The 14,250-nt window shown below is 36.8% G+C and overlaps 1 protein-coding gene across 4 annotated transcripts in view; it reads left to right on the top strand.

The window, feature by feature from the left end:
- LOC136847778 (prickle planar cell polarity protein 3-like) overlaps window positions 1-14,250 on the top strand; it is a 432,056-nt gene that overhangs the window by 402,938 nt on the left and 14,868 nt on the right. For all 4 annotated transcript variants that reach the window (XM_067119687.1, XM_067119691.1, XM_067119690.1 and 1 more), the window contains 3 exons: window positions 7,248-7,361; window positions 9,967-10,107; window positions 12,184-12,387. In XM_067119687.1, coding sequence (XP_066975788.1) covers window positions 7,248-7,361; window positions 9,967-10,107; window positions 12,184-12,387 — 459 coding nt within the window. The remainder of the gene's footprint in view (window positions 1-7,247; window positions 7,362-9,966; window positions 10,108-12,183; window positions 12,388-14,250) is intronic.

Here is a 14,250-nt window from a genome sequence, read left to right as displayed (position 1 = left end):
TTTTGCCGTTTACTCAGTAACATCTTCCATACGCGTGCGCGTCTTTCAGATGTTTATTTAGTAAAAGCATCTAATATATTTACTGTATTTCTCACATATTTCGCCGTCATTTTCTTGTATGAGTGATTCTGTTTTGTGAACTGGCAGTTGCAGTATATTACGAAAAATCTTTTGCAACTTCAAGTCTGACGAAAAAATATAAATCTGTACGTGAAGTGACATTGTCAATATGAATAGTTACGGGAATAACGTTTGAAATTTAGAGAATTATTATACCAGTACACTTTTTCTTGTCTCTCTCTCTCTCTCTCTCTCTCTCTCTCCAGAATCTCGAGAGTTGTAAACAATTGTTACACTACTGCATTTTTCTTGACTTCGGCAGGTCTCCCTCTCTCTATCTCTATCTCTCTCTCTCGACAACGCCAGAATCTCGAGAGTTGTAAACAATTGTTACACTACTGCATTTTTCTTGACTCTTCGGCAGGTCTCTCTCTCTCTCTCTCTCTCTCTCTCTCGACAACGGCAGAATCTCGAGAGTTGTAAACGTCAGCGCTTCCTCCCTTCACGTATAAGGACTGTCGTCCCTTAACCTCTCAATGAAATTTTATGCATTATACAAATTGAACAAGTCGTAATTTTTATCGCCGTTACCAGACGGTTTGTTACCGGTTTGTGCGTTTATTTATTTTATTATTTGCTTATGGATATTTTGCCGTACATTATGCATTTTTACGATCGTTTTTTGTAATGCCTTGACGTTTAGTGTGTAAGGGAATTAAGTAAAGATGTAAATTTACTGGAAATGTGTTAATGATAATCGAACAGCGAAAAAACTCTGCCAAAGTTTGACTTTGTCTTGGGCGTTGCTAGATGCCAGAATCAAAATACATTTTACTGATGCCTCAATTTTTTTTTTTTTTTATAAAATTCCGTCTTGTGTATGAAACTGACGGCAAACGGAAAAAATAAATGACTTGAAAGAGGAATGCTTTGGAGTTGCAGGGGATTAAATGCAGTTTATGCATATTTATGCATTGAATAATAATGATAATTACTTTTTATTCGTAGTTCTTCGTTTTCCATGCCTTTTTTTAAATAAAGTCATTGATGAATAAACAGCTTTAAGAAGATGCTGAGATAATCCTCTGAATCAGAATCAGTCCTCTAATTATTGGTCCGATCAATCCATGGCCCAGGAGGGGCCTGGGAGGGGTGGTTCATTTTGTGTCAGGAAAAACTTAGATGCGGAATCTGAAGATGAAAGTAAAGATAATTCATGGAAAGGCAGTTGTAAGGGTGGAAGCCAATAGGTATAATGCGAAAGGTATTTGCAGTATTTTTTTTCCACTTCTTAGACAAGTTTCTGTTTACAGAGAAATTATTGTGGATTACAACATTCCACTTTTAATTTTGTATATTGTTATTTTTATTGTGGAATTGTTATTTATAATTTTTGCAACGCCATTTTTATACCAACATTGTTAAAGGAATGGTTATTATAAACTATTAGATGTTTTCAAGGGGAAATCTCTCTCTCTCTCTCTCTCTCTCTCTCTCTCTCTCTCACACACACACACACAAACAATCTATCCTTTTGTCGTCCTTCCCCCATTTTAAGTATACTCTGTCAGGATCTTCCAATTTGCCGCTTGACCAACGATGGGATTTGGCTGTCGAAAAAGAACTCCGGGGCGTTTATCAATAACTGCGCCATTGAACACAGAGATCTTCGGAGCCTCGGTTGTGTGTATATTTTTGGGGGAAGGCCTTGGTTGGTAGCTTCTGAAGAAGTGTCGGTGGGGCGATGGGTGGAACGTCCTTGGGGAAACAGGGGCGGAGACCTTTACCTCCTGGAGGAGGTTGGTGATGGATTTTTTCTTTCGGTGGTCTGGGGGTTTTCATTTTTGCATCAGAGAAAGAGAAAGCGAAAGACACGCGATGTACTTCAGTGATATCTTAAGCAAGCCTGTATACAATAAATAGACATTCATGCAAAGCATGTCAGCCGTGTCGATTTGTCGAGACGACTTTGTCGCAGACTGCGAGAACGCCTTTGTTTGGATTAACCAGGGCACCCTTGCGTCATATTATGAAAAGGACGAGCGACACTACATGTAAACTGCTGATGCCGACATTTTGTGAGCTCGCGCGTGCGCCTCAGGGTCGTTTAGTATCGCAAGTGACTTCGGATAACTCACCATTGGAAAGCACCTTTCGCTGCCTGACTCATTTTATTAGGTCGTAAGGATCACATCAGCGACACAACACGCGCGTCGTAGTTTGCACCTATCGAATATAGCTCTCGCCAGATGGCACTGATGGTGGGGTTTCACTCGCTTTTATTCTCGCTATAATAAAATCGCCCTGGAAATTCGAATATGGTTTTGGGATGGAGTTTTTCGTAAACACCATATGTAAAAAATGCTTCGCCTCTTTTTATTCCAGCATTTCGGAATTATCATTTTCTGCCATTTTTCTCCATTCTAATCATTTTTGTGGGTATTGCCATCTACTGTTTTAGGCACATTTTCCTGCGCTAATTGAAGTAAAAAGTGGACCCCACCAGAGGAAATTAAAGGTTGATCTTCGCCCTCTAAATTAATCAAGGTGGAGGGTAACCTTTCCAGCAGAGCAAAATGTCGCCCGATTACCTCTCACGCCATCATTTTAAGCATCCGTCCAGAACTGAACTTCCGTATGAAAAACTTAAACAATTCGCATTTTCGGAAAAAGGCGAAAACTTTATGAAGATCAATTTCTTGCACCAGGCCACACACGTTTCCTCTCCCTTAACCCCCTCCCCCTCCCCAAACCCCCCCACCCACCCATAAAAAAGGGGAAGTAGCGTCATTGCCCGCAGCTGTGTTCTGCCCTTTCAGAAGACCCCCAACATAACCTGACGACTCCCCGCGTCCTGGCAAATTATTCCTCCCTTTTTTATATTGGAAGAATGTATGTATACTATATATATATATATATATATATATATATATATATATATATATATATATATATATATATATATATGTATATATGTATATATATATATATTTATATATATATATATATATGTGTGTGTGTGTGTGTGTGTGTGTATATATATATCTTCTTCTTTTTAACGTGCTTTTATTCCCATTTTTGTATGGGTAAGCACGATGCTTCTTTTGAAGGACTTTTGATTTGGCTTTGGGGTAGACCTGTGGTCTCGATCACTGATATATATATATATATATATATATATATATATATATATATATATATATATATATATATATATATATATATATATATATATATATATATATAAATATATATATATATATATATATATATATATATATATATATATATGGGAAAACCCATAACTTAAATGTTGACATAATCTTAGATACTCTTATAAAGTAACTTTTAAAAGTTACTAATATATATATATATATATATATATATATATATATATATATATATATATGCATGTGTGTGTATAATTTGTTAAATGCACATACCTAAACGGTGATATAATCTTTGAAGCCCTTGTAAAGGAACTTTCAAAAGATTCTTCTTTTTCATTTTGATGGTCTTCAATAAGTATAAAGAAATAACCAGAATTTTTTTTTTTATGGCGTAACCCTCTTAGGCCGTTTATTACCCCAAGTTTGCTGTCATCAGACTTGATCTGAACTCTTGAAAAAAGAAACGCGAGACGGAGCCTTCCCGTAGTGCAGAGGCATACTGTGAATGGAGATCAAATAGGGTTCTTCAACAATGTGTCACAAGGTTGAAATTTCCTTTGTACCATAAGGAGAAATGGGTCGTATTGTGCTGGCATGAAAGCGTTCTGATGCTCCTTGACCCTACATATTTGTCACAGCTGCCCTTCAGTCTCCTTAACCCCCCCTCTCTCTCCCTTCTTATAATCCTTCAGTCCTATCAAGACGGTTGGATATTAAAAAGAGATCAGACGTTGAACGGACTTTGAACTATAAGTTGAAAAGTTTCTTTTATTTTTCATTTTTCATTGGACATCAAAAGACAAGGGTATTTTAAGAGAAAATTTATTTTAGGAATTCTCTGACTGCTCGAGAGCGTTTATCACAAATATTTCTTCCACAGGGCTAGATTAAAGGATTTATAGCTAAGATTTTAATTAAATTACAATGGCATCTTTCGCTTACATGAGAGCCGTCACTTTTACAGATTTCTGCATCGCTGCCTCTGTTGGCTTATTAACTTCACCAAACACAGAGTGAAGAACACACTAAACATTTTCCAAGGTCATATCAAAAGAGGGAAAACCATTGGCAAAAGTTTCAGGAAAGTCTTTCATAATAATATATATAATCAGTCTAATATATATATATATATATATATATATATATGTATGTATATATATATATATATATATATATATATATATATATATATATATATATATGTGTATGTGTGTGTGTGTGTAGTATATACATATATATATTACATACATACATACACACATATATATATATATATATATATATATATATATATATATATATATATATATATATATCTATGTATGTTTTATACATGTATATAAGTGTATATATATATATATATATATATATATATATATATATATATATATATATATATATATATATATATATTTATTTAATTTTTCTAAACGATTTCTCTGCTGCTATTGGTTTTCCCACTTTTTTATATGAACTTGGAAAATGTTTAGTGTGTTCTTCACTCCGCGTTTGGTGCAATTAATAAGTCGACAGAGGCAGCGATGCAGAAATGTGTAAAAGTGATGGCCTTCATATGAGAGAAAGATGCCAGAGTAATTTAATTAAAATCTTAGCAATAAATCCTTTATGCATCAGTTTTTAATCTAGCCCTGTGGAAGAAATATTTGTGATAAACGCTCTCGAGCAGTCAGAGAAATTCCCCTTGGCTAAAGGTTGTCATCCATCATTTTCCAAAATGCTCTTCTTATCCTCCCCCTCAACCCCCCATCCATCCTTCCAGTGTGCTCCCCCCTCTTGATAAATGGACTATCCCCCACACGGCTAATTTGTTGATGAATAAAAGTTATAAGTTATAGTGTTTTCGTTATGAGGTTGTGGACCCCTGGGTGGGGGATGTGGGGAGGCGGGGGGGGGGTTTCACTTACTATGCCAGGCACATGCCGGATGAACGCCGAGGACCAGAATCATGTGTAGAAATGTTTATATTCATCATTTTGGGTAGATGGTCGTTTGAGTTTGTGCTATGGAGGATAACTAAATCATACGCACATTTGTATTTTTACTCTTAAAACATAAAGAATTCAAGTCTCCTTAATACTTACAACGTTCTTGCCAGTGAAAATTATCTTACGAAAGCGTAACTTCCAGCTGTTTGAAGTTCCCAGGAATCATTTATATGTAGTGTTTCCATTTGTTTCTGGGAGAGTAGCCTCCGGATTTGTCATTCATCAAACTTTAGCTAATAGAGAGAGTAGAGGCAGAACTTCCCGTGTTCTTATAGACTTCGGTGTCACCAAAAGTTAAGCTTTACGACTACCGAAGAAAAAGAATTAAGGACGGGAAAGAAGTCGGCTGAAATTAAATTAGCAGATTCGCTTACTCTCTCTCTCTCTCTCTCTCCTTGCTCTCTCTCTCTCTCTCTCTCTCTCTCTCTCAAGCATATGTATAACTTCTTTATAGGGTCCTGATGGCCTCTCCAGAGTCCTCTTCTCATTGGTCCAATTATGATGGAGATTAAAACTGGGGTCCTTTTCTCGCTCGCCGATAGCCTCTTGTTTAATTGAAACTACAGCCAGATGACTTTTCTAATGTGCCGTAAACTTTTTAACGTTTTTCTTCTCGAAATTGTCTTTGTTTTTTTCCCTTCTTTCAAGCGTAAGTGGGAGGTAACAGAGCCTTTTCCTAGACTAAGTAATAGGAGAGCAAGTCTGAAAATGGAGGAGAGGAGATGAAGTATGGCATACAAGAGTATATAGTGACACAGACCATCTTCTTTTTTAGGGCCATTCAAGGCCGTATGGTAGGTGAATACATTTATGCAATGTTTACTTGTCTTTATTCGCGATATTTATGTAATTTTTACAAAACAAAACCTGCACTTGTGTGTAACTGACTTGTCAACAAACTAATAGAAAAAAGATAAATTTGTGAGGCGGAACCTAGAACCAGTGTGATTATCTTTTCAAGCTTAAGGTATAATTAAGTACATTTTGCTGCTCGGCTTGTTAATTAAACTGTAAATTAACTGGCAAGAACAAATCGTGATGCATTTAAGCTCGCCAAAAGCAAGAGAACTCATCGTTATAGCCGCAGGTGGGATGAGTGTAAAACCCTGTAATTCATGGAAACCAGTAATCTACTTTTATCGATTCATTCTCCCAGGGTCTCAAAGAGAGAGAGAGAGAGAGAGAGATAAAAAAAATGCCGTTTTGGTCATCTGACCCCGTTAATGGCACCAGAAGCTGCATTCAGGAGCGATTACCACACATGCACGGGAGGGTGTCTGCCCGCACTCATTATCGCCACATTGATGTGACGAGAGCGCGAACAAGGGGTTTTTACAGAGTGATTATTGTTATTAGTTCTTTTTGGGGGCTGTTGTGAGAAGTGCCGATTTCAGGGAAATCGACTTTTCTCTCATTCTTGGGTATCCAGAATCAATTTCTTGTAAAACTAAATTTTTTCGTTGGAGGATTTTGCGTTTCAATGCTGAAGTTAATTTTGGCTTTGCAGTTTTTTTTTTACGAGTGAAGGTTTTTTGGTACTGTCATTATTTCTTAATTTTTTTAAAGTCTGGTAAATGATCCCACGTAAAGTAGGTGTGGGCTTTATTTAGCAATTCTCAGATGTACTATCTATCTAGATTGTTGTATTACAGTTTTTAATCTTTGTAATCGATAGTTAGGTGTTTCAACAATGGTATGTTAACAGGAATTCAGAGTATAGTATTTTAAATTTAGAACCTGTAAAAAAAAAAAAAAAACTTATGGCATTACAACCTAACAATCTTTTCCTTTGGTTCCTCACGAACACACATTCTTACGGAACATGCTACAAAACCATTAACTCTTCAACACAATGAATAAATGAACAAAGAAAAAAATAACAAGAGTAAGCCTCTACAGAGGAGTGTCAGCATAAGAACAAAAGGCAAAGAAACTGCTAAAAAAAAAAAAAATTCCTTCCCATTCTGAAAATGGTGCCCTAAATTAAATTAATTTCTTTTTCTCCCTTCAGGTCCATCTGTACTTCTCAGCGTTACCCGAAGATAAGGTGCCTTATGTCAATTCCGTCGGAGAAAAATACAGGATTAAGCAGCTCCTTCATCAGCTACCGCCGCACGACAATGAGGTTTGTTTCGCTTCCATATTTTGTGTAGTTGTTGTTTCTTTGTTTAGTGACTTCATAAATTTTGTGTTTCCTATTTAAGAAGTTTTCTTCCCCGTAGGGTGGTAGTCCCATCAGTGCACCTCACGGTGCACTGTAGGCATTACTTAAGGTGCTTGTAGCGTCCCTTCGGTCCCTAGCTGCAACCCCTTTCATTCCTTTTACTGTAACTGCGTTCATATTCTCTTTCTTCCATCTTCATTTCCACCCTCTCTAACAACTGTTTCATTGTGCAGCTATGGGGTTTTCCTCCTGTTACACCTTTAAAACCACATATACTCTCAATCTTCCTTTTAGCGCTGATTGACCTCATAGGTCCCAGCGCTTGGCATCAGGCTTAAATCTCATATTCCAATCCCAATAACATTTCTTGAGTAAGAAAATCATGAGTTTACTTACCTTTTTTTTTTTTTTTTTACGTTGTCCTTTATAAGAGTTCTATTTCTGGTATTCATATTAATCACATTTAACAGTCTACTTGGAGATCTGTAAGTAATGACAAAATTAAAGTAATTTTTTTTCCTTCATTTTCTTTTATTAATAGTTGTAGTATAATCTAAAAGCACCCAAATCGCGTAGTTAACAGCATTTCACGTTCTTCTTCTTCCCAAAAAAGCGGAAGAACCCTTCGCTTTCTACTTAAAAAAAAAAAAAAGAAAATAAAAGGAGACTTCTTTCATTCTATCCAGAGGGGGCGGGCCGCCTCCATTGTCTATAACTTCCCGGATACCTCAGACCTAGTTAACCTGGGTGAACTGATCCCATTATCCAACCTGAGAGGGCCAAAGGAAAAGAAAGATAATATTCATTTCGACGAATGACGCGATTTATGGTTGCTGGGTGGCTTGGATTCAGCTCGGTGATGGAAAGGGAGTTTCCTCTGATTTTTATGTTGTCGTTATTAGCAGCCCTGTATTGGTGACGAATTATTATTATTATTATTATTATTATTATTATTATTATTATTATTATTATTATAAATTTACCTTTTTAATTTCATCCTCCCGTAGATTAAGACTCACGCTGTAAGTTATGATACTTACACCATTACCATTTATTATCCTTTATAAAATGTATACATATATACATACATACATATACAGTACGTATATGCATACATACATATATATATATGTGTATATGTATAACCCAAGAGAGAGAGAGAGAGAGAGAGAGAGAGAGAGAGAGAGAGAGAGAGAGAGAGAGAGAGAGAAATTTCTTACCGTCTCTAAAGGACTAGAAAGGAGAGTTGCCTATTGCAAGTGGAGACAAGAAAAATAATAATTTTACCTTGGTCAGACGTAGACAAGTGAGAGGGTCGAGTAGAGAAGTTTATGAATGAGATGTCTCATTCATAATTTGGTATTCGACGAGTGTTTTACGATGGAGAAACGTGGGTTGACTACGTGTGGATTTGTTGGGTGGTCTCTGATGTATCATTTATGTTGCAGGCCGGGAATCTTCTAATGCCTTTATTCTTGACTCTCGTAGAATCTGTAAGAATGTGTAGATGCATAGTTATAGGAGATTGTATCTTAAACCTGTAAGATAAATAGGGATAGTAGTTGTGACGTAATCACGTAAGATTTATCAAGTTGTAGACTTAGACGTAAATGAATTCTAAGCTTAAACGTAGGGATGTAAGATGTAGTTAGCTTTCGTATATTCTAACGGAGATTTGTCAGATGTATAGAGGTTGTTTGGGGTTAATGCCGAGTTTTTTTTATTGATTCAATTTTTTCTAGTTATTTCAGGGTTTGTGGTATTCAGTGGTTACCATATAATTTGTCAATGAGCATTCCATGCTTAAATGATTCAAGTTGTATTTTGTTAATTTTGGGAGTTATAAACTACGGAAATTGTAGTTAAAATCCTGCATGAAGTAATTTTCATTATGGAAAACCTTTTTCTTTTCAAAGGGTACACCAGACTAGACTTCAAACAAACGTACAGTAAAATATACAGTTGCTGGTTCCTGACGGTATTATGATGTATTGTTCCCTCAAAGAACATGAGAAAATATTTTTGTGGAGGTCATGCTAATTGCCCTCCTATTGATGTATACAGCTGTCTGCGTTCTTGCTGTGAATATTTAAAACTGTTGTGTTTTATTGAAGGTATTATCGATCTGTATTTATTAGTTTATTTGGGAAAATATTTTTGTTTAAGAGAGGAAAGGAAGAAAAAGTAATGCGTATGTGTATGAGCTTGAGTGCGAGACCAAAAGAAAGAAATGTTTGAATGTATATTTGTCACCATGTGTGTGAGACAGAGGAAAATACAGTTAAATTTTTTCCAATATAATTCTTGTTTTATTATGAAAGATACATAACTTGTGTATTTAATTCAGTGGGTTATTATAAAAGATATAAAACTCGTGTATATACACTGTATTCGCGTTCACAAAGGGTGCTTACTAAAATGGTTTTTTTTCCTCTTAGCATTTTTTTTTAGGAATTTGGTGTTTACTTCGAGCTTGAATTTACTATTTAATATTAGGAAGCATTCCTAAAACGGTTCTGAGATGTGTGTTTGTATACCGAAATCTCACGAATTTCCCCATCAACAGGTTCGGTATTGCAACGGTCTGGGTGACGAAGAGAAGAAGGAGCTACGGCTGTTTTCGGCGCAACGGAAACGCGAAGCCCTGGGCAGAGGATCGGTCAAGCAACTGCCCGTCAACTTGCATTCCACCATGACCTGCGCTAACGTAAGCATTTCCATGGCAGATTGTGTCATGAGCAAGCAATTAATTGAGCGTCTTGGTGCATTACTTTTTAAAAGCAGTTTTCACTGTGCTTGTAGTTTAATCACTTTTATATTGGATGTAACTATTTTAATTCTCTGTTGTATTGGATGTAATTTTATAATTGTTCTCTGTATGCAATCATTATAGACGGCTTTTATGCATACGCATTAGGATATTTATTTTGATGAGTGATTTCATTGTTAGATCAGTTGATGAAACTTGATTTTCAGTTTTCTGAAAAGAAAACTATTGTGCCGGCTTTGTCTGTCCGTCAGCACTTTTTTTTGTCCGCCCTCAGATCTTAAAAACTTCTGAGGCTAGAGGGATGCAAATTGGTATGTTGATCATTCATCTTCCAATCATCAAACATACCAAATTGCAGCCCTCTAGGCTTAGTAGTTTTTATTTTATTTAAGGTTAAAGTTAGCCATAATCGTGCGTCTTGCAACGACATAGGCCATGCCACCACCGGGCCGTGGTTAAAGTTTCATGGGCCGCGGCTCATACAGCATTATACCGAGACCACCATTAGATCTATTTTCGGTGGCCTTGATTATACGCTGTACAGAAACCTCGATTGCGCCGAAGTTTCTTCTACGTATTTTTTACTCGTTTAATGTGCTAATCAGTAATTGAACTGCTAGAAAGGCATTGTATTATTTTTTGATGAAAAGCTTTGAACATGTGATTGAGGTTTTTTACTTCTAATCTTCGAGTTTAAATGATGTGGATTGTGTTAGAGCTTAGTTATAAAATTTACGCACACGTAGAAGAATATTATTTTATATTTATGTATTTATTCATTTATTTTCCTAAGCAACTTCGGTTTGTAATAATAAGTAGCTGACCTGAACATAACTTTGTTGGAGGAATAAGGACCATAAGATTATTCTTGTACATAATTTACATTTTATTTAATGCCGTAGGCATATTGTAAGCCATCTCGGGAATACCCACAGCAGATATTTTTGACGGAAAAACTGTTTTAGAAATAGCCCTCCCACATTCGTTTCATCTCCTTCCTCGAAGGAGAAGAAAAAAGAATTGATCTCCGTATGGAAATGCACACGTCTCAGGGATCGCACAATCCATCAAAGAAAGCGGCGAGAATATATATATTTATATATGGAGGCGTCTAAATAATATCATCCCTCGTGAGTCTCCGAGGTCATTACCTAAGATATCCGCCAGGGAGGTAAATAGAGAGGGATCATGAAAGTCAAAATAGGGGGGGGGGAAATGGAGGAGTTTGGCTCGTTCCATCAGATATCCCGTAGCACCGCTGCCCTTCAAGAAATTCTTTGGCCGGGAAGAGATTTGGAGGGGAGGGGGCGCTAGAGAATAAGGGGGAAGGATGGCTTTTCCACCCTTCCCCCCTCTTCTTCCCTCCCTTTAGTTGTTGCTGCAATTTTCCGCGTCAGAGAAAACGCTCAAATTGTTGGGCCTGAATTTTTTTGTCTGGAGACCCTCTGTCCAGTAGATAAATAAAATACATTTGGACTTTAGATGGAAAACTCCAGATGCTTTTCATGCATATTTCACTTTATTTGGAATTGACAAGTTTTCAAACATCAAACGATATGAAAATGATAAATTTAATGACGAAAGATTTGATAATTTAAATCAGTTTATTATTATTATTATTATTTGATCAGAATCGGTTCGATGAAGCGAATGTAAAGTAAAAATAGTTTCATTTCTTACGAGTCAACTGGCTAAGAGTTGTAATTCTGAGTAATGACGATCACTCGTAACCTGTTATACAGTATTTATATTGGTCGTGAATAAGTTGACAAGTTGACAAAGGCGTTGTACGTATGAGGTTAGTCTCTGTGTTAATTTATATTCACTATCTATTTGTAAGTTTTCCTTTCCATCCAAAGAAGTATTTGGCTCATGTGTTGTTCCGTAATTACAAAGTGAATGTCAGACCCTCCAGTCCCTTAAGAGCAGAAATGAGCGAGTGGTCAGCAAGAGGGTTTAAAGAGAAAGAGAGCGAAGACTTGGTAACAGTTTTGTTTCCCCCTTTTCCTTCAGTGCGGAGAGAGCGTCAGTGGCGGAGACATAGTTGTGGTGGCAGCAAGGGCCGGCCCCAACGCCTGCTGGCACCCGGCTTGCTTCAACTGTCACGTCTGCAGGGAACTGCTCGTCGATCTCATCTACTTCTGGAAGGATGCCCACCTCTACTGCGGCAGGCACCACGCAGAGAGTCTGAAGCCGCGGTGCGCCGCTTGTGACGAGGTAAGGCTCACCGGATGAATGGCCAGCCTAATGATATTCCTAGGCCTATTACTTTATTAGTGCGAGGCCGATGGAACCGGCCACTTAATTCCCTTGTTTAGGCCCGTGTCTGATTCGTATCAAGGACAAACTTGAAAAAAGTTGGGGATAAGAATATTGTACGGCGCTGAACCTTAAGTTTGGTGGTGTGTGCATTACAGATAAAGATAAAAACCATATTTAAAAAAAAAAAAGTTACTAGGTCATGTGGATTAAGTGGTAGGTCAAAACTACCTTATTTAAAAAAAAATGGACATGTAGATAGTAAGCTATCTGGTTTATGTTACTGTCAAGAATGGTGTTGTCCAATGTGAACTACTTTGATGGCGAGTGTATGTGAAGTAATCTTTTACCAATTAACACGCAGACTAAGGATAAGTAAAATCAACTATTTTAACTATGTATTTGTTATTAAAGTAATTCTGACCGATTTCATATGCAAGGATGGTTGTTAGTGACAATCTGTATATACTGATATTCCTAATTGTAGTCCATCGTTTAGTACGGAGTTGACAAGTAAGTAAAATTAATTATTATTATGAGCAGTATTGACGGGTTTCTATAAGTTTATGGATATTTTCGTATAAATCGTACGTACTTTTATTACGTTATTAAATTGCAGTGTCTAAAGATTGTTCAAAGAAATAACGTAAAACACAGTTTCATGTTTCAAATAACCTGTTCTTGCTGATTACTGTGGGGGCGCTTGATCTGTAGTTATGCCAATTCTTCGTTCATAAATATACCAAGTATTATATATCGCGGTTGACTTGGGGAATGGCATTATTTTATGGCTGCAAGGAGGGGAATTGTCAAAAATTAAGTCCTTGCAATAAAAAAAACATTGTATGCAGTAGCGGCCAGTTTTGTCTTTTTCGTTGTGAAAAAAATAATTCTGTATGGAAAAGTTTATCTTCAGGACATCTGGTACAAAACAACCCGCCCCCCCCCCCAAAAAGCGTTTATACACGGTCCACAGTAATGTCGCCGGCACTAGATAAGCTTCCCCGAGAGAACCGTTTTCTTTAATGAGACGCATTATATGGGAGAAACTAATCCAGAAGTCTTGATTATCCCCATTAATGCTGGGTTATGGTTTGCGTAAAATTTTTTATATATGACATATCGACCGGTAAATCTTATAGCCTTGAATGTAATTATCAGAAATAAACTACTGTTACATGTAACTGTATCATACTCTCTCACACACACGAGAGAGAGAGAGAGAGAGAGAGAGAGAGAGAGAGAGAGAGAGAGAGAGAGAGAATGATGATTAAGGAGCTACGTGCCGGGAGTAAACAATGTTTCCTTTAATTAAACGTCACTCTGTGAAGCGTTCTGTGTTTGGCTTTTGTAGAAGGTTGCGTAGAATACGTAGATAGCAAAATTTAGTAGTCCAGTAACATTCGCTCTGTTTGCTTTACTATTTTTTTTTTTGGGGGGGGACATCATGTTTAGGGATTATACTTATTGTTTCATTGAGGTATTACTGATCATTCACAGTTGCCGTTGCCGACTTCTGTAGACTTATTTTGGTGCGGAAGGCCCTAATTAAATCTGAAGAACTTACCTGGGAAATGCTTCAGACCAAGAGTGAAAGAGGGGCTAATCTCTAGCCGGCGACTTTTCGTATTCGAAAAACATTTGATGTAAGCTTAGTTATCAGTAATTTTATATAATGCAAATCCGTTAAGTATTCGCATTTCCAGTGCCATTAACCTAAAGGTAAAGTTTTGGAAAGTAACCTCTACTTAGCATAAGGAGAGAAGCTATTGAAGACTTCCTTCCTTCGAGAAAGAGAAATATTTTCTTTAAAAGTAAGAA

This window comes from Macrobrachium rosenbergii, chromosome 17 (assembly GCF_040412425.1).
Source record: "Macrobrachium rosenbergii isolate ZJJX-2024 chromosome 17, ASM4041242v1, whole genome shotgun sequence".
Classification (NCBI taxonomy): Eukaryota; Metazoa; Arthropoda; class Malacostraca; order Decapoda; family Palaemonidae; genus Macrobrachium; species Macrobrachium rosenbergii.
The sequence above is the reverse complement of the archived record's forward strand: the minus strand, read 5'-3'. Positions and strand labels throughout refer to the sequence as shown.